The 17,071-nt window shown below is 41.5% G+C and overlaps 2 protein-coding genes across 2 annotated transcripts; one reads left to right on the top strand and one right to left on the bottom strand.

Annotated features, from left to right (window-relative positions):
- The first annotated feature begins 120 nt into the window (after positions 1-120).
- atraid (all-trans retinoic acid-induced differentiation factor) lies at positions 121-3,815 on the top strand. The gene is made up of 7 exons (XM_005914403.2): positions 121-258; positions 437-570; positions 1,118-1,186; positions 1,804-1,875; positions 1,958-2,079; positions 2,175-2,275; positions 2,367-3,815. The coding sequence occupies exons 1-7, from the start codon at positions 166-168 to the stop codon at positions 2,469-2,471; spliced, it is 696 nt and encodes a 231-aa protein (XP_005914465.1). The 5' UTR covers positions 121-165; the 3' UTR covers positions 2,472-3,815.
- A 112-nt stretch (positions 3,816-3,927) lies between these two features.
- eif2b4 (eukaryotic translation initiation factor 2B, subunit 4 delta) lies at positions 3,928-14,998 on the bottom strand. Its single transcript, XM_005914405.3, has 14 exons — positions 14,270-14,998; positions 10,399-13,028; positions 9,904-9,941; positions 9,619-9,799; positions 9,304-9,519; positions 7,835-7,917; positions 6,785-6,876; positions 6,559-6,673; positions 5,420-5,496; positions 5,208-5,310; positions 4,951-5,084; positions 4,596-4,773; positions 4,338-4,518; positions 3,928-4,225 (listed from the first exon to the last, which is right to left on the bottom strand). Exons 2-14 carry the CDS (start codon positions 10,418-10,420, stop codon positions 4,026-4,028), a joined length of 1,620 nt encoding a protein of 539 aa, XP_005914467.1. The 5' UTR covers positions 10,421-13,028; positions 14,270-14,998; the 3' UTR covers positions 3,928-4,025.
- Positions 14,999-17,071: the final 2,073 nt, after the last annotated feature.

Here is a 17,071-nt window from a genome sequence, read left to right as displayed (position 1 = left end):
GCATGTTTTTATACTATTGTTTGTGATTGTGTGTAACAGAGAGCGTACAGAAGCAGGTAATGATAGTTAAAATCCCATAAAATCCTGCAAACGTCCTAAAATGCTGGACGCGCTTCCTGTCACGTGCCCTGCTGCGGCCTGATCATGTGACTCCAGTTGCTAAAAATGAAAGCTTTATGTAGCTGGATGAGATTTGTGGCGCTTGTTTTGATCCTTAATTTATTTTTCCAAGCAAGTTATCAGCTGACCGAGCTGCAGGTAAGGCTGGGCTTTCTAAATGCAATAACTGTAGTCTTTACTTCAATAACTCTGTGGCGCATATATATTACTAATAATACAACAGGTTCTGGTGTAGCTGTATGTGCCAGAAAGGAAATGGCCAGCAAGATTGTTGTTTACAGGTGCCCCCCCTCTTTGTTATGACGTGTAACCACAGGTATGTAACCTGTGTGGCGGGACCATCCTAAACAGCTCTGAGGTCGGTCACTTTTGCTTCTTATCCGCTGGACGGATAGACGGGCGTTGCTGTTTGAGAAATGACACCACAAACGACCCTGAACACATCATCGGGTAGGATTTGCTGCTTTCAGGGTCCGTCGGAAACAGAATTTACACCCAAGCTAAGATTTGTTAAGCTATTTTGTGAATAACTGTTAAAAAAAAGAAAATGTAAATGTCTTTTTCCTTCTAGTGACTTCCAATGCTGACTGTGTATTAACTTGTGGGAAAGGTTTCGTCTTCATAATCTCACTAACAGACAGGAGGCTGAGCTGGAGGTGGCAGAATTGGCAGTGCTAGCATTTTCATTAGGAAGTACAGCTCAATTTGGGTTTTTTGGAGACACAGTTAGAGAGGCAAAGCTGAGATGGTTTGGACAGTGGGATATATTGGACAAAGGGTGTTGAATGTGGATCTGGCAGGCAGAATAAAAAGAGGAAGACCACAGAAATGATTCATGGATATAATGAAGAAGCACATGCACAGTTGGTAGAGAAGGATGCTAGGGATAGGGTGAGATGGAGGCAGATGATCAAATTTGGTAGTGACCCCTAAAGAGTGCAGCTGAAAGAGGAAGTTCTTCATTATCTGAACTTTATTTGTGTTTTTTGTTTGTCAGGTTGGATCTGTCCAACTGTTCACTAACTTGTGTGCAGGATCTTCAGGGAGCATCAACAGCTTTCATGATGTAAGAACAGTAAATGCAGTTTCACATCTTTTTTTTGCACAAATAATCCTCTCGTCTGCACGCAAAACAACAGAAGCTCCTGCTTACACATGCTTTTTCTTTGATTGTAAGGTTATTTTTAATTCAAAAGGAAATAACTGCTCTTATCGCTACTTCACAGTTTACATTTCATATGAAAAATTGTAGTAAAAGCCTGTATTGGTGTACCGAGAAAGACAAATGACACATGTGCAGGCGATTCCTCAGAATGATCTTCATGTTCATAAAAGCATTCTTGAGCAGCAGGAGTTTAGGAAAGTTTTTCTATTTCTGGCCATGCATAACAACTTTTATCTCCCCTTCTGGCAAGCACTAAAATGATTTAACTTCACAAAAAATAAATATAGCTGAAGCAAATAAGGAAGACACAGGGCGGCTGTGGTTGAGCAGTTTCTCTACCAAATGGTTCACATATTGAAGTATCCTTGGGCAAGATGTATCAAAGTTAAACAAAGTGTTTTAGACATAGATACAAGTGCAGTGTGACTGGATGACTGATAGTTGTACAAAGAAAGTGCTAGTGTTTTTATCTATGTGGTCGCTCTTTTAAATGCATCCTATAAATGTTTATATTACAGAGACCTCTCGTTCAATCCCCTTGTCAACATCAGTGATACAGCTTTTCAAGGATTTAATAAGTTAAACTACATGTAAGTATTTTACCCAAATTATGACAGATTCTCCTCAGTATTAGATTGAGATTTTTTTTTTTCTAACTTAATTTCTCTGTAGGATTTTACCACAAAATATAGATTGTCCGGGAAGCAACACATCTTGGGAAAAGGTTAAAATCAAAGAGGGAAATCGCCATTGTGAAGGCCAAAGGAATATATGCAACGAGACTGGACAACTGTGTAAGTTCCTAACTTTTGCTGTGACACATGCCATCTAAAACTACAGTTATATATGTTACACGTGACATCTATTCATACTTGTTGGTAATCCACAGCAATGAACTGTCCAGAGAACTCCCTCTGTGCCCCCTTCGGCCCAGGCTTCTTTGAGTGCAGCTGCGCTGAAAACTTCCGTGGATACAAGTGTCTTCGAGAGGTTGGTTCTGCAAGCAGCTTTATGCAAATCACCTTTTGATGCTAAGCTTTTCGATTATTTAAAGTTGTGCATTTGTTAAAACTGTCCATAGGGGGAGTTCCCAGCTCTGCAAGTCTTTGGACCTCTTGCAGCTTCTACAGTTGTGATCTCGGTTCTTCTGTGGGCCACCCAGAGACGTAAAGCCAAATCACTCTAAAGCTGAACCTTAGTCAGCTGGTTTTAATCTCAAACTGACTGTTCTTAAAGGGAAGATACTGATAGGGGAAAATGCTGACAAAGTCTGAGGGGACTTTTACAGGGCTTCTTTTAAATGTGTTTTTATTCATTTTACACCTTTTTGAGGTCGGTTGTATTTTTTGTTTCAAGGAAATTTACACGTTTGACCTCAAAGATGTTTCAGTGCAATTTTAAAGAAAAGATTTGCTCCGCCTTTCAAATATTTTTGTCAGGAATGACCACTATTAGCACATCAATCATATTTGTAAATGTATTTGACTGACACCATGTGATAGAAGGGAAAACACTGTGTTTTACAAAATCCTTCAGAAACTATGTGCACTTACACAAACACTGTCTTCAGTCCTAAAACCTGTCTGGGCAGACGTGCTGAATTTCCACTTTACTGACAGCAAAGACTAAGTTTGTTTTGATATAAATTTTAACAGTAATAATTAAGGGTGCAAGCTTATTTGACATCTTTAAAAATTATTTTAATAGTCCAATAGGTTAAATTCTTTTTTTTTTTCTATGCAGTTGAGCGACACAAAATCCTTTCTTTTGCAACAAACCTCTTTTTGAAGTGTGATGTTTTTATTTACATCTTTAATTTCAATTTCAGACAAAACACAAAATGTGGAAGATACTTGTCTGTTACAGCCACATTTTGTTTATAGGCCACATGTGCTAAATGTCTTGAGATTCAAGGGTAACCTCCTTTGATACTCTTCTCCAGTGAGATTCAGGGTTCTACTGAAGACTTTAAAACAGGATATCTGTTTCTATGCTTCGAGTATCATGTTTACATTATGCATATACAGGATTTAATTGTACATTAACTGATTTTCTAGCTGTTAAAATGTTGTGTTCTCCCATTGGGAAAATTCAGTGTTGAAGGGCAGCTCTAGTTGCTCTATGTTCAATACATTGCTTCTGGCTAAATAAGTTGTCTGAATGTTAATGCACTGACTAAATATTGCAACTAATAAATAATTCTTGTAAGGAGAGAGTGCATCTACAGCATGCAGAATATTTCTCCTGGTTTTAACTGAACTTGGTGACGATATATGAGCAGTGAGAACATAAACTAGCTGCTTTACCAAAAACTGTAGTACCTGGCTAATGTCTTACTTTTCTTTTGTCAGTAAACCTAACTTTATGGGAGCCATAACATTTATCTGATGCTTCAACTCCAACTGTAATTAGGAAAAATTTCTGTCTTGTTTCAAATTGCATGCCATGGTTAATAACTAGTGTTGTGACGCTCAGTGGGATTGTATTGACAATTAAATGTTCTGTTTCTAATAAACAGTGGGTCTTATAACATCTAGCACTACTTTTTTTTTTTTTTAATAAACAGAACAGCCTTGTCACATTAGGCCAGGAAATATATTTCCATTCATCCAATACTACCATAAAAACACACATGGACTCAATTTAAAAAGCATATGTCACTTCAGATATATATTTATTGCATGCTAAAAGCACAATTTGTTGTGTGTGTACAAGCTCTGGTGCACACAAACTGAGTTGTTCACTGGTCCACGTTTTTGACTCGCAGCACCACGGGGACAGAGGTACACGGGATCATCCCGAGCTCTGTGATGACTAGATCTACGAAATCAGGCGGCGTCACGTCGTAGACCAGGTTAAGAAGGCCGAGAGAGGACTCGTTCTCCCATCCCTCCAGCGGAGTCGTTCCTTTACGGGTTACAATGAGGTCGTCGGGGTCATCTGGAAAGCAAAGATGAGGATAAACTGGTGTATGGAAATAAAGTTGAGCAAAAGGACAAATTGAGCTGAAAGGCTCGCAGACATTTATGTAGCAACTGAACACTTTCCATACCGAGTTCATTAGATACAAAAGAGTCTGTCTGCACCCTGTCGCAGAACTTGTAGGTCTCACAACACACCAGCACAGGCACATTAAAAGCTTTGGCCACCAGAGCTATCTGTGATGTCCCCACTCGAGACATGACGTAACCATTAGCCAGCAGAGCATGAGCACCAAGGAAAACTTTTGACACCTAGAAGAGAATAAAGAAACTCATTGTGCTTAGAACCAAATATTTTGGGGTTTACTCTAGTGTAGCTCCATGATTACCTCTGGAAGGATGTAAGAGACAGCAGAGATAAGAACATAGGTGCAGCTGATGCCTTTCTGGACCAGGCGCCTCAGGGCCTCCTTGCCCTCTAGCCGAGGCCTGCTGTCCACAACAATAACACGGAATTTTCTGCTCTTCTCAAAGGCCTTGCAAAGGATGTGGTTGACCAGTGACGAGCTGTCAGGGAGGAGAGAGGAACATTTAATGTCAGGACAAAAATGCGGAAGGAAGGTTGCATCTAACCAAAACAGGGAAGAGAAAGCGTTAAGAATAAACAATTAAGCAATGCTCGCTAATAAAGAACAGATTTAACAGCTGAAACCAAGTACATGCACGCAGCTTTTAGAGACTTACCATCCATAAACTAGGATCACATCTCCATCACTGATCTTTTGTTTTTCTATGGCGCACTTGGCAATAGCTACACCAGCGAGAATAATCTTCTCATTAATATAGGACTCGATACAGTTGAGCAGTTTGTTCTTTGCCTAAAAACAAAAGGAAGTGAATGAGTTCTCAAGTATCGGAAACTTAAAATGAACCACACAGTGTGCTAAAAGTCTCACTACTTAAACAGATTATGTGATTGCAAATACACGAGTGTCACTAACCTCGTCTTCTTTACAGTTACTAGGAATATTAGAGATCTCCTTCTTGATGTATTTGATTGCATTACCCATGCTGGCTGACAGAGGGCGACACTGATTCAGAAAACTGAAATAAAAACAAAGCAAAAGGAATGATTTCATGTGTTAAACCAAAAACGTGTCAGTAGTGTAGGAAATAATGATGAATGACTAAAATCAGTATTTTTTTACTTTACCTGATATAAGGTTTTAGCTTGTTGACCAAGTCTCTTGATAGCTCTTCATTTTGAGGTGTAGTGTAATCCCTTATTACCTGAAGGGAAAAATGAAACACTGGACTTTGACTGGGCCATTACAACATTCTTTTTTCCCCCCCAGTCATTCTGTTGTAGATTTGCGGCTGTGCTTGCGATCGTTGTCCTGTTGCATGACCCAATTAAGGCCAGACTTTTAGGTGTCAGACAGATGGCCTCACATTGACTTTACAATACTTTTATATACATAGGAGCTCGTAGTAAACTCAGTGACTGCAAAGTGCCCAGGTCCTGTGGCTGTAAAACAAGCCCAGATGCAACTTTGAAAAGCTAAGCTATACCACCATATTCTTTTTAGAAAGAATAAGCTTTCCCTATGTAAACACTTCCAAACAAACCATACTTGTTCAGTGTTTTTCTAACTGTACTGTCATGAACTCACTGAGGCGTGTAGAGTCTGAGATCTAGTCCTTGAAATTTTTTTTTTGCAGCTTCTCTGAGCATTACATGCTCTCAACTTGATGTGAATTTGCTAGGATGTCCATTCATGGGAAGGTCGGCAGGAATTTTGTGAATAATCTTTCTCACTGTGTAATGATGGACTTAGTCTTATAATCCTTCACAGATTGACAGTTGATTCTTTGAAATCGTTGCTGATTTCTTTCTTCCTTGGCACTGTGTTTACACACACCTGAATGCCTCAGAACAACAAACTGTCAAACCTTCCACTTTTATAAAGATGCTCACACCTACTGATGATCACTTAATAAGGTATATCTGATTACCAGCACCTGGCTACTACTTGCCCTTGTATTTTCAATGGATGCAGTCATGGTACACTCAGTTTTTCACACAGTGCTTCTGGATTTTGACTTCATTAAATAATGACACTGCAATATGTCATGTTCTGTAGTTCATTTGAGATTGTATTTACCTGATTTTAATGACCGGATTCACTTTTACAATGTCTCCTGATAAGTAAAAACATGGACCCTCTCCAATACTGGCCGACTTCTTTGTAACTGACTGCAGTCAAACGGTCACTGTGTCAGCCTTAGCCTTGCCCATGAGAGAGGGAACAGTGGGGTTTGAAGAATGAATGGTCTATGTTGGGACTGTACCTGTTTGAAAGCATGCAGCAGGGCGACAGAGCGAGCATTGGATCCTGCAACAATGCCGTGTGAATACTGCAAACCCAGCCTGACAATAGCGGGATGAATCACTGTGGAAGGAATGCTGCAAACCACAAAAGGGTCCGTTAATGAGATTTAAGGAAATCTTAAGAGGTTACATCTTATAACATGACATAAACAACACACTGTAACATACAATTTAAAGTCAGTTTACCTGAGTTGCTGTGTTAGAGGAGCTTTGCGACTGTACTGGTGGAGATGAGAAAACAGGCTGACTTTGTAGCCATAATCTGAGCGCAGCGGGATCTGAAATGCACAAAATGTACACCAGGTCAGAGATTACAGCTGAGTTAATGAGGTGAAAACAGGGAGTCTGTAGACTGTGCTCATTAAGAGTTACATTAAACTTTGAATTCTGTGTAGACCTAATAGAAAGAAAACTGACCAAATTAAAAATTACTGTTATAATAAATTATGACTAACAGAACAGCAGCAAGCAACAGACAGCCTGGTGTTTCGGTGACCACAGCAAACAACACACATACTGTAAAACCTACTTGCCAACTTAACAGCTGTCTACATGGAAGAGATGTTTTTACATCTCTACCATTAAGTTTGTAACAACCAACAATAATGGGTTAAACCGGATTAAGATAACAGGTTAGCAACTGAAACAGAACCAAAAAGGTTAAAGGCACACATTCTGTAAAGCCAGACGCCGATGGCTTATACCTTTTTAGCAGCATAGTGCTCTGGTGTCTGAAAGAAATGTTGGATACAGTCACATGCAATCACAACTGCTGGTTATTGGCTGCAATAACTCAACCAAATAAAGTTACTTTATTTTGGAGTTACTGTACAAATAACAGGAATTCTATTTATGTACACAACTGACTGACTTTTGTTTAATTAGAGAATGTCTCAGATTTAACTAGTAAAAGCTTAGATTTCCAAAAATGAACCATGCACCTGCAGGAAATGTCACACTTCTGTCCAATATAACATGTTGTAAACATACCAGCAGTGTTTTTTTTCCATCAACTGAATTGGTTTACAATACAGTATGTTAGATTCAAACAAAAATAGTTACTTGAAGCATCCAAGATCAAGCCATTTTCATAAAATAAGTCAAACATTTCCCGATGAATCTATCCATCCTTACAACAAATTAAAAGGTTACTTAGAATCACTATGTATCGTGTGTATTCAGTGTGTCTTGAATCATTTTTAAGGGTCTTCAGAAGTTCCTCACAGCTATACTGACCTGTTGCCTTTCCAACTTCTTGGCAAGTTTCTTTAAAACGTCTGGGTTGTCCACTTGAATGTGTTCTGGGAGCCTCTTCACCACTGAAAATGCAAAGAGTGTTAATATTCTCCAGTGTGCTGACGAGCCAAAAAATTCTGCTGGTCGTTTGGGAGATGCTAAATAGCTCTGAGGCCTGTACTGCGAAGCAGGATTTTATGTTATCCAGGTATCTGCACTGTCAAATTTGAACAAAGACTAAGGCTACATCCACACGTACACAGGTATTTTTGAAAACGGAGATTTTCCGTTTTTAAAAAAAAATCCCGTCCACACGTGCAGTTTTAAAAAATATCTCCGTTCACATGTAAACGCCCAAAACGCAGTCAAACGTTGTGAAGAACATGCCAAATCCTAGCCGTGTAGAAATGTTGGCCAATTAGACATCTAGAAGCCTGGGAGGGAAAGAGTAAACAGGATGTAAGCATGTAAAAACTGCAGATAGTAAGATTAACAGTAACAGTATTTTGTCTATATCCGGCATTGTAGAAATTCATCTCATGTAAACAATAACGTGGCACACAGCGTCACGGCAAAAACGGCGAACACCTTTGACGTTGCGTGACTCAATCTCCGTTTTCCTCATCCACGCAAAAACGCAAAAACTGAGTTTTCGAAAATCTCCACCCTGGCAGGAGTTTTTAAAAATCTCCATTTTCAGTGAATGAAAACGCTGTTTACGAGTGGACGAAAGGTGCAAACGCATAGAAAAATCTGCGTTTTCAAAAATACCTGTATACGTGTGGATGTAGCCTAAAGCCTACATTCAAATTCTGTGTTTACATTTATTCTTTACTCTTTACCCATGTGTTAATGAAAGAGCTCTCATATTGATAATTCTGTTAACTTGCTGAGTTCTTCCCAGGCTTCAAATAGGCTAAACTTTATCAAGTCTTGTCTAGCCTTACTGACCAAAGCACTTAAAAGCTTACACTTTTAATATATTATTATGTTACAGTCATTTTCCCCTCTTACACACTCATAATGATGGTTTGTCTGCAGCAGCTGTATTGCTTTCAGTCTGTATTACATGTTTAACGTCTTCATATTTTCCCATATTTCAGTACAGGTTCACCTTCCAAAATCAGTTGCTCTACTGCTGATACACTTATTACCATTGCCACCGATATCACATGACCTTGACCTTTACATTTAACACTTCACTGGCACCAAAACCTTGTTGGTGAAGTTACCACCAGTCAGTCTTGTTTCAGCATATTTCCCTGCAGCCAATAATGAGGCCAACGTTTGACCCTACAACAATCACTGATCACTGTTAGTCTGTATTTATCACAGCCAGCTTCTGTGTTGGCATAAACAGCTTCTCAAAGTTCTACAGGTAGCTGTCTGTTGTTCTGACTTGATTATTTCGAGTTAGATTATCCAAAAGATAAAACTGAACGCGCAAATGTTAGGTGCAACAGCAGTACCTGGCTGCAGATCACTGGGCGGAGCTTTTGGTTTGCTCGTGGCTGCCTGCTGTCCTGTCTCTCCCTTCTTGCTCTGTTTGCTGGCCCTCTCAGCCTCTTGCCGAGCTCTCCTCTCAGCTTTCAGCTCCGCTTTAGTCTTTGTTGGCTTGTCCGCCGGCACAGAAGCCTCGGAGGCAGGCACAGAAACAGGTGCAGTAGCAGGCACTGCTGAAGGAGCTGACAAAGACCATAACAGACACAGATGTTAGGATAAAGAATGAATCACACTGTGCACCCAGATACAACAACACTTGCTGCTGCCTAAATGGGAGGCACCTTTCTGCACTGTGGGTTGTGTCGGGGGCTGGGATGCTGGAGCTGCTGAAGTGACCGGCTTCTTCTCCTTCTCATTTTCCTGTGATGCCTTGTCATCTTTTTTCTCTTTGATTTTTTTCTGCTGTTTCTTCTCTTTCCTCAGCCGTTGCTTTTCCTCCTTGGTTAGGTCTTTGCCTTCACTCTGTCACGTGACAGGAAGAGGCGTCAAGAAAAACCTAACTCTTAAGGAAAGCATTTATCCACACAAAAGGCTGTAATAAATTTCAAGAAAACACCTAGACTAACCTTTGCGCGTTCGATTTCATCTTTCCTTCCGGGTCCATCTGTAAGACGAGCAACAGAGGATGATAATATTAGATTATTTAGCATTATAACGTACTTCTGTTACTTTTTCCACAAGAGGAGGTGATATTAAGGTCGAGTCTGTTAGCTGCTTTTAGTTTGCACCGTGTCAACGAAATCAGTAACAAAACAAGTGTAGTGCATCATCGTCACAACACAGTGACAACTAGAAACATGAGTATTGTACATTTTAAAACTACTCGAAAAGATGATGCAATACATTCTCTGTCTACGGCATGAGTACCGTTTACATGCTCTCGACGCTAACGTTAGCAGGTCTAGCATCTGGGAAATTAACTTTGCTACCAGCTAATAACAAAGTCTACATAATAAGCGCTGTGAGTATGAGATACTTCTTCGTAACTCCTGCAACTAAAGAATAAGAACCAAAAGGAAAAACCAAATGAACTACAGCTATTTACACACTCTGAAACCCACCTATCACTCCACTGTCAGCCATGTTTACGATGCTGCTTCACCTCCTCTTCTGCTGTAGAAACTACTACCATAGAAACGTATATCGCCCCCTGGTGGATGACGTTGTATGTTGATGAGTATGTACACATTAATATTAAGCATATTGAAAGCATATTGATTTGCTCTCCTGATATTTAGACTGTAGTATTGATATTTTAATCTTTGCCTTATGCCCATTAAACATTAATACTATTTTCCAAATAGTATTAATGTTTAATGGGTGTTATTAAGGCTCACTCAGTGACATACTGTTATTTATTTTATGTTTAGATGTGATTCTAAAGGCCGAACTTGCAACATCAACAAAAAAAAAAAATCTAAAACTATCAAACTTCCTACATCATTCAGTAGCCTACTGTGAAAAAGTCTTGAGCATTCCCTTATTTCTTTAAACAAAAAAACCTTTTGAGTATTATACATATGAACATTACAAGGGGAAATAAATAAATAGTGTTATGTATATACAGTTTTGGTTACTGCACGTAGAATTAAGTACTGCACAGTGATTGCACAGTAGAGGGAATCACTGTACAATACATAGAGGGAATATTGAATATTGAAGTGAATATTGGAATATTGATCTGGTCAGTTAAGTAGCAGAGGGGGTTGTTGATCAGTTTTATCTGTTTTGGTGTGAATAAATTCACAACAGGTGCACTAGAGAGAAAACAATGAGACACACCCATAACACTAATTATTTTACAGATGGAGGCCACTAACCTTTTTTCCAATTCTGGCATTGAAATGTCACATTGCCAGAAGGCTTGATGTGTCTCCTTACACAGTCTCAACAGCAAGGAAGAGATTCCAAGAGACAGGCAGTCACTCTAGGAGAACTGGACGAGGTTGTGGAAGGTCCTTAACCCACCAACAGAACTGGTATATGCTCCTTTGTCTAACAAGGAACAGGGTGAAATGAACTACAAACTACAACCAGACTGATTAGGAATGTTATTTTGGTGACTTTGCTGTAATGATAAGGGCAAAGGTTCATAATGAAAATCCATCCATCCATCCATCCATCCATTGGGTAGGAGATATGTAAACCCTGGACAGATTGCCTGTCTATTCCTGATTAAAATGCTGATGTTAAATATCAGTTTACTGTCTATATTATGATCCAGTGAATTACAACTTCAGCATCCTGGCTTTTGGTCAGTGATTTCAATAACAGCAGCAGATTTTGCTGGTTTTGACAAAAGGTTTGAAGTGAAAAAGTTGGTAAGGGATGTGCAGCGCTGTTCTTTGTATGCTTATTTGCATCCCCATTACATCTGCATGCTTAGAGGAAGTTTATTTTCATGGAGACAGCTGGAGTGTCATTTTTGTGTGTATATTATCCTCCATCACAAAATAGACTGAAGACAGATTTTATTGTCCCACATTGTAGGAAATTTGGATCAGGTTTCCACCCAGGCTGTATTTATAAAAAATGTTTAAACACACATGAAATATGAGTGAAACAAGAACAAAAATACACAGACATAAGCATATGTGCTATTTATAGACCTATACAGTAGAGTGCAAAATAACTGTAAAATTCATGCAAACACTAAAAGAAAAAAGATCTGTCATTTTTTACTGATACATCCCTACCTCATCATTTAAAACTGAGCTTGAAGTTGGGATAAAAGAGATTTATTCTAGCTCAAGTCAGGCAGCACAGTGATATTCTAAACCTCCGAGTGGTACTTGGTGTGTAGCTCATATAGCGCAGGGTTGTTAGATTGTTGGCTTGCCTCTGCACAGCCTGTTTGTAAATAGTCTGCAGGCATGTGTACACTCCACACCCACACAGAAGGCAACCTAGCTAGAAACAGCATATTACTGTATATATACATCATGCGTGCTATCCATGGTACTGAATTCTCTGGCCCGGACTGTAATATTAGCTTTTCCCATCTATTCTACAGTGTCTATCCCTGCACAGCTACACCTGCGCTCTTTTTCTGTTTAAATAATTTACTAAGTTATACTTTGCTGCCATTTTAGGCCTCATATTTATATCATCTCATACTGGGTCAGAGTCTATTCTGCAGAATAAGGTGGACCCAACTGCTAGACTTAATGTGTCGTTGTGTTTTTCCTCGAGTACACAATGGACTGAACGTGAATCAGAAGAACAGGAATTCAACACTGTACATCGTCAGTGATCTTTTATTTGGTTTCTAGTCACATATTACCATGAACAATCAATATAGTGCTCCTAAAGAAGATTCACGTTGCATCTGTGCTGTAAAATCTATTCTATTCACCACCTCCAGATTAAGCAGCGCTACACCACAACGTCACTGCGTGTTTGACTCCCAGCCGGTGTGTGCTGACTGAATTCACGGCGCAGTAGCTGGTTGAAGGGGACCAAACCTCACAGAAACACCTGACTTGGTTCCGTTTGACCAGCCACAGCAAGGCGTGTTGCTTCAGCTGCGAGTGGCAGAGCAAGAGGCAGAGCAGGAGGGGAGGGGCAGTCAAGAGGAAAGGTTACAGGGGTAAAGGTCACGGAAAAAGAGGGACATGAGAAAGACGAAATACGGTAGGAGATGGACATCATCTGCAGGCGGTAAGGGCTGCTGAATCCTCTTCAGTCTTACCTGATGGAACACAGAGAGAGAGAAAAGGAGAAGTTACAGCACAGGAACAAGTGCCTCCGTGTTACCAAGCAAATAGTTCCTATTTAGAGGCTTGAGAACTCTGACAGCCGGTGACATCTCTCCGTTTCCTTCCAAATCCAGCCCACGGCAGTGAACTTTCACCCTCAGTGACAGCTCCTGCATCTCTGCCCTTCCCTCCCCTCTTCCCTTTTTGAGAGCTCTGCGGTTGCTATAATGGGTGACAGCTGTGCTCTGTCAATCCTCCTTGACTGTCAGCAGTTGGGGCAGGGCAGGAATTTTTCAAGAAGTCCCTGAGACCCGATCAGCGGCCCTGGGAGTAATGCTAACTGCACACGTGTCTGAGCTGAAGGAGAGGGAACAGGCCTTTCACCTGTTGTCCTGCCACACACACACACACACATGGTCATGAACTCTGACACCCCCCCAAATGGTAAATGGCCTGTATTTGTATAGCTCTTTACACAACACACACACACACACACACACACACACACACACACACACACACACACACATATAAAGTAGACAGACACCCTCACACAATTTTCTGAATGAAGACAAATGAAAGGACAATATGAGAAATGTCGACGTCGATGCTCAGGTCCCCTTGAAACCACACACTTCCTTACATTCCATAAGTGGCGTATTAATATGGGGATATAAGGAAGCATGTGCTCACAAGGGACAACAACTGGATTCGCTGCTCCTCGAGACACAAAGCACCCTTTCATAGCCACGCGTGAAGAGTAGCGGGAAGAACCGGCTTAACAGCAGTTAACTGTGACAGAGTGAGTGAGTGAATAAAGGAAAAATGGAGCGTAAGAGGCACAGAATGGTGGCTTCTATCATCTCCATGAAGCTAGAAGCAATTTGTATGGGTTAAACCTGACCATTGTTTTATTAGACACGTAAAAAGTGAATTTTCTGACACTGACAGATGACGGGACTGATCATACTGGAAGATACTTGATGGATAATGCCAGTGTGATGCTGCTGAAATGAGTTTAAATAACTCAGGCGGGTGAGGCAAACACCGACTCCCATCAAACAAAGGTCATCGTCCTTTTTTTATTTCCCAAACATCGTGCCATGCCAAGTCAACGTGATGCCGACAGTTGTGTCAAGTGATCCTTAAGAGCGGAAAAAATTCAATTCATTTTAATTGCAACCCCTTATTAAAATAGCTTGAGCTGATTTTTAAAAAAATGTGTTTTACTCACCTTGGTCTGGTCTCCTTGTGCCTCCTCTTGTGGTTTTCTCACGGTGATTAAATGGTGTTAAGATGAAGGCCTCAGTCCACCTCTCCTTCACAAGTGGTGACTTCCTTGATAAATCTAAACACTTCTGAACCAAATGGCCACCAGAAAGTCTGTCTCATCTACTGTAATTAGACTAGGACGACTCCTCTGAGAGGCACCAGATTTCCTGATTCTTTCCTGCATCACATCTCAGCTTCCCTTCACCTGACACAACTGGCTGCCATGTTGTGCTGTGTCTTCAGTAAAAGTGAGAGAAAGCTGGTTTGATACCAGATTTTTACTCATATTGTGCTGAAGTGAAGCTGAAACCACACAAGCACAGTAACCCGAAGATTCTGTTGCCTGACATATGACTTTGTCTCTTCCTGCGCTGTGAACTAAAGTTTTAGAAGGAGAAATCACAGGAGTGATTCAAAAACAGACAAAACTCAGACCAACCTTACTTCTCAACCCTGAAGTTGTCCTCTGCCTTTTATCCACCCTTTAAAGCCAAGCTCATGAAACTAACCCTCCGCTTTCTGAGAACCACTCCCCGGCTTCACCCTCAGCTCTCCTGTGATCACCCATCCTCCTCTGTATCTGGTCAGTGGATTGTGCCCACAGCAGGCCTTGCAGATCGGCCTTTTCTATGGCTCCAGGAGCGGCCCCCTCCAATGCGGCCTCCCACCTGTTGGTGTCCTTTAGAAGCCCGGGCCTCTCCTGCGCCTCCTGTCCGGCCCAATCAGCGCTTTGACAGAGGGGAGCCAGCCTGTGAAATCACACCTCTCAGCTGTTCACACTGGGCTCGAGACATCCTACACCCCTGCCGTTCCTCTGTTCAGGCCCCCCCCCACCCCACCCTGCCTCTATTTTACGCCGAATGTCAATGGCTCCTTTTTGGATAAAAAAAAAAAGAAAGGGAAAGAAAAAAGAAAAGAAAAGCGGATACAGGGAGAAACAAGGAAGCAACTGCAAGAGGGGCGTGTTTTACTGGGTCTGGGGGTACAGTCAGAGCAGCAGTTACGGCAGGCCGTGAGTCACAGCCGAAGCCAAGGTTGAGTTTCAGCCCTCTTTGGCTTCTTTGATTCACTTTAGCTTCATTGCATCGTTTACCGGGGAGGAAAAAGTGACGTATGTGCTTATCAAGTTCACAAAATAACATTTCAGGCCCCTTTATGCGGTGATTCGGGCAACTGAAACAGGTCCCTTTGGGAGACATCACATGATAAGAAGCCTGTATGCTTCACAGTGCACCAAATGTGGCAAATGCTTTGACAAACTATAAAGTAAACCTCTGTCCACGAAGCATGGCCAGTAGGATATATAGGTGCTCCTGTGGCATCATAAAAAGAAAGCAATAAATTCTTCAGTGGCCACAAGATGACCATTCTGCCACCATGACTCTTAGAACGCAAGCACTCGATGTGAAATGAGCCACTTTAGGAGGCAAAAATCCAAAGCCTGGAAGAATATGTCTTTTCTCAGGATACGTGCTGCCGTATAGAATGACAGGTCTGAAGGTGTGACAGCGCTGAAGCATCTACACGCACTGATCACCAGCAGTGTAGAGGCAAACAGGCCCAGGCTCAGGGGGTTCATTTTCCTCTGCAGCAAGCACAAGCTGCTCCACTAAGGTCAACACCTGTGTTCTAAAATCAGCGCCGGGGTTGGGTGTGATAGGAACCCGGGCCTCATTCACAGAAAGCTCAAGCTCAGAGAGAGGGGCTTATATTGAAACCTAACGCTCTCGCTATTTTCGAGGCACTTGCCGTCCACAAATAGCAACCTGGCTGCATCTTTGTGGCTCCCGTTTTTTTTTTTTCACCCCACAGGATGTTGTCTAAATTCGACAGTTGTTCAATATTTCCCATGGCGCCGAGCCAGGGTGTATCACAAATGCAACATTTCCACTAATGCCAGCGATGTGCCACGTTCTTGCTAGTTACATCTGAGCGCTTGGAATATCGGATGACTTTTGTTGCTGAGTGAATTCTTGGTCGCTCGCACCGGACACGATGGTAAAGACACAAATCATAATCCTTGTGTTCCTCTTTTGCGGGAACAGCTGATCACTGTCACATACTGGCGCACAGGCCGGGGCTTTGCCAGCGAACCCTCTCATCTAATCATCTGTTTCTCCTTCATCATGTGTCATGCATCATTCAGAAGAGCTCACCTTACCCTCTGATTTTTTTTTCATCTGTCTACACCTTTTCTGTTTTTTTTTTTTAAATTTGACTTCCAGTCATCCAGTCTGGTGATTCTTTATACTTCCAGAACTCACTGTAAACATGGACACTGGATGACAGGATTTTGACTTGCTCACCAATTTTGAGATCAATTAAATCATCATGGGGGAAAGTCAGTGAAGGGGCTTAAGTGCCCGAGCTGCATGTTATCTTCAAATTGGGCTAGGGAGGTTATTTTTAACTACCGTTCACATACCGGGGCCCCCGTTTGCTAATCACTTTGTTCCCCTCTGTCATACCCATCTGCCCTGCTGCCAATGTCCCACTGCTTCTGGGGAGGTCACAACACACTTCACTTGGCAGGAGGAAATAATTTCCCTCAGGACAGCAGACAGGAGCTTTGAATGATGAACTCCAGAGCAGTTTCTTCAACAGCGGATAATATGGAATTCTATTGGTATAAATAAAGTGGCAGCTGACACCAGACCAGATCTTGCGCATGCACACGCACACGGAGTGACCCCCACCTCTTTTAGCAGGAAAGCTCCTGTAGGAGGTAGTGGTGGTGGTGGTGGTGGAAGGTGGGGGTGGGGGT

The sequence above is a fragment of the Haplochromis burtoni genome, unplaced genomic scaffold (genome assembly GCF_018398535.1).
Source record: "Haplochromis burtoni strain Fernald_Lab_line unplaced genomic scaffold, NCSU_Asbu1 Contig_8, whole genome shotgun sequence".
In the NCBI taxonomy this organism is placed as follows: domain Eukaryota; kingdom Metazoa; phylum Chordata; class Actinopteri; order Cichliformes; family Cichlidae; genus Haplochromis; species Haplochromis burtoni.
Note: the sequence above shows the minus strand (reverse complement) of the source record. Positions and strands in the feature narration are given on the sequence as shown.

What these genes read in the sequence shown, in the direction of transcription:
- atraid (XM_005914403.2), top strand. Translation starts at nt 166, where the DNA reads ATGAAAGCTTTATGTAGCTGGATGAGATTTGTGGCGCTTGTTTTGATC. An exon ending in GACCCTGAACACATCATCGG is followed by an intron (nt 571 to 1,117) that starts GTAGGATTTGCT and finishes TTTGTTTGTCAG; the next exon opens with GTTGGATCTGTCCAACTGTT. An exon ending in TTTAATAAGTTAAACTACAT is followed by an intron (nt 1,876 to 1,957) that starts GTAAGTATTTTA and finishes ATTTCTCTGTAG; the next exon opens with GATTTTACCACAAAATATAG.
- eif2b4 (XM_005914405.3), bottom strand. Translation starts at nt 10,420, where the DNA reads ATGGCTGACAGTGGAGTGATAG. An exon ending in AGAAGTTGGAAAGGCAACAG is followed by an intron (nt 6,877 to 7,834) that starts GTCAGTATAGCT and finishes TGTGCATTTCAG; the next exon opens with ATCCCGCTGCGCTCAGATTA. An exon ending in GTGATCCTAGTTTATGGATG is followed by an intron (nt 4,774 to 4,950) that starts GTAAGTCTCTAA and finishes CCTCCCTGACAG; the next exon opens with CTCGTCACTGGTCAACCACA.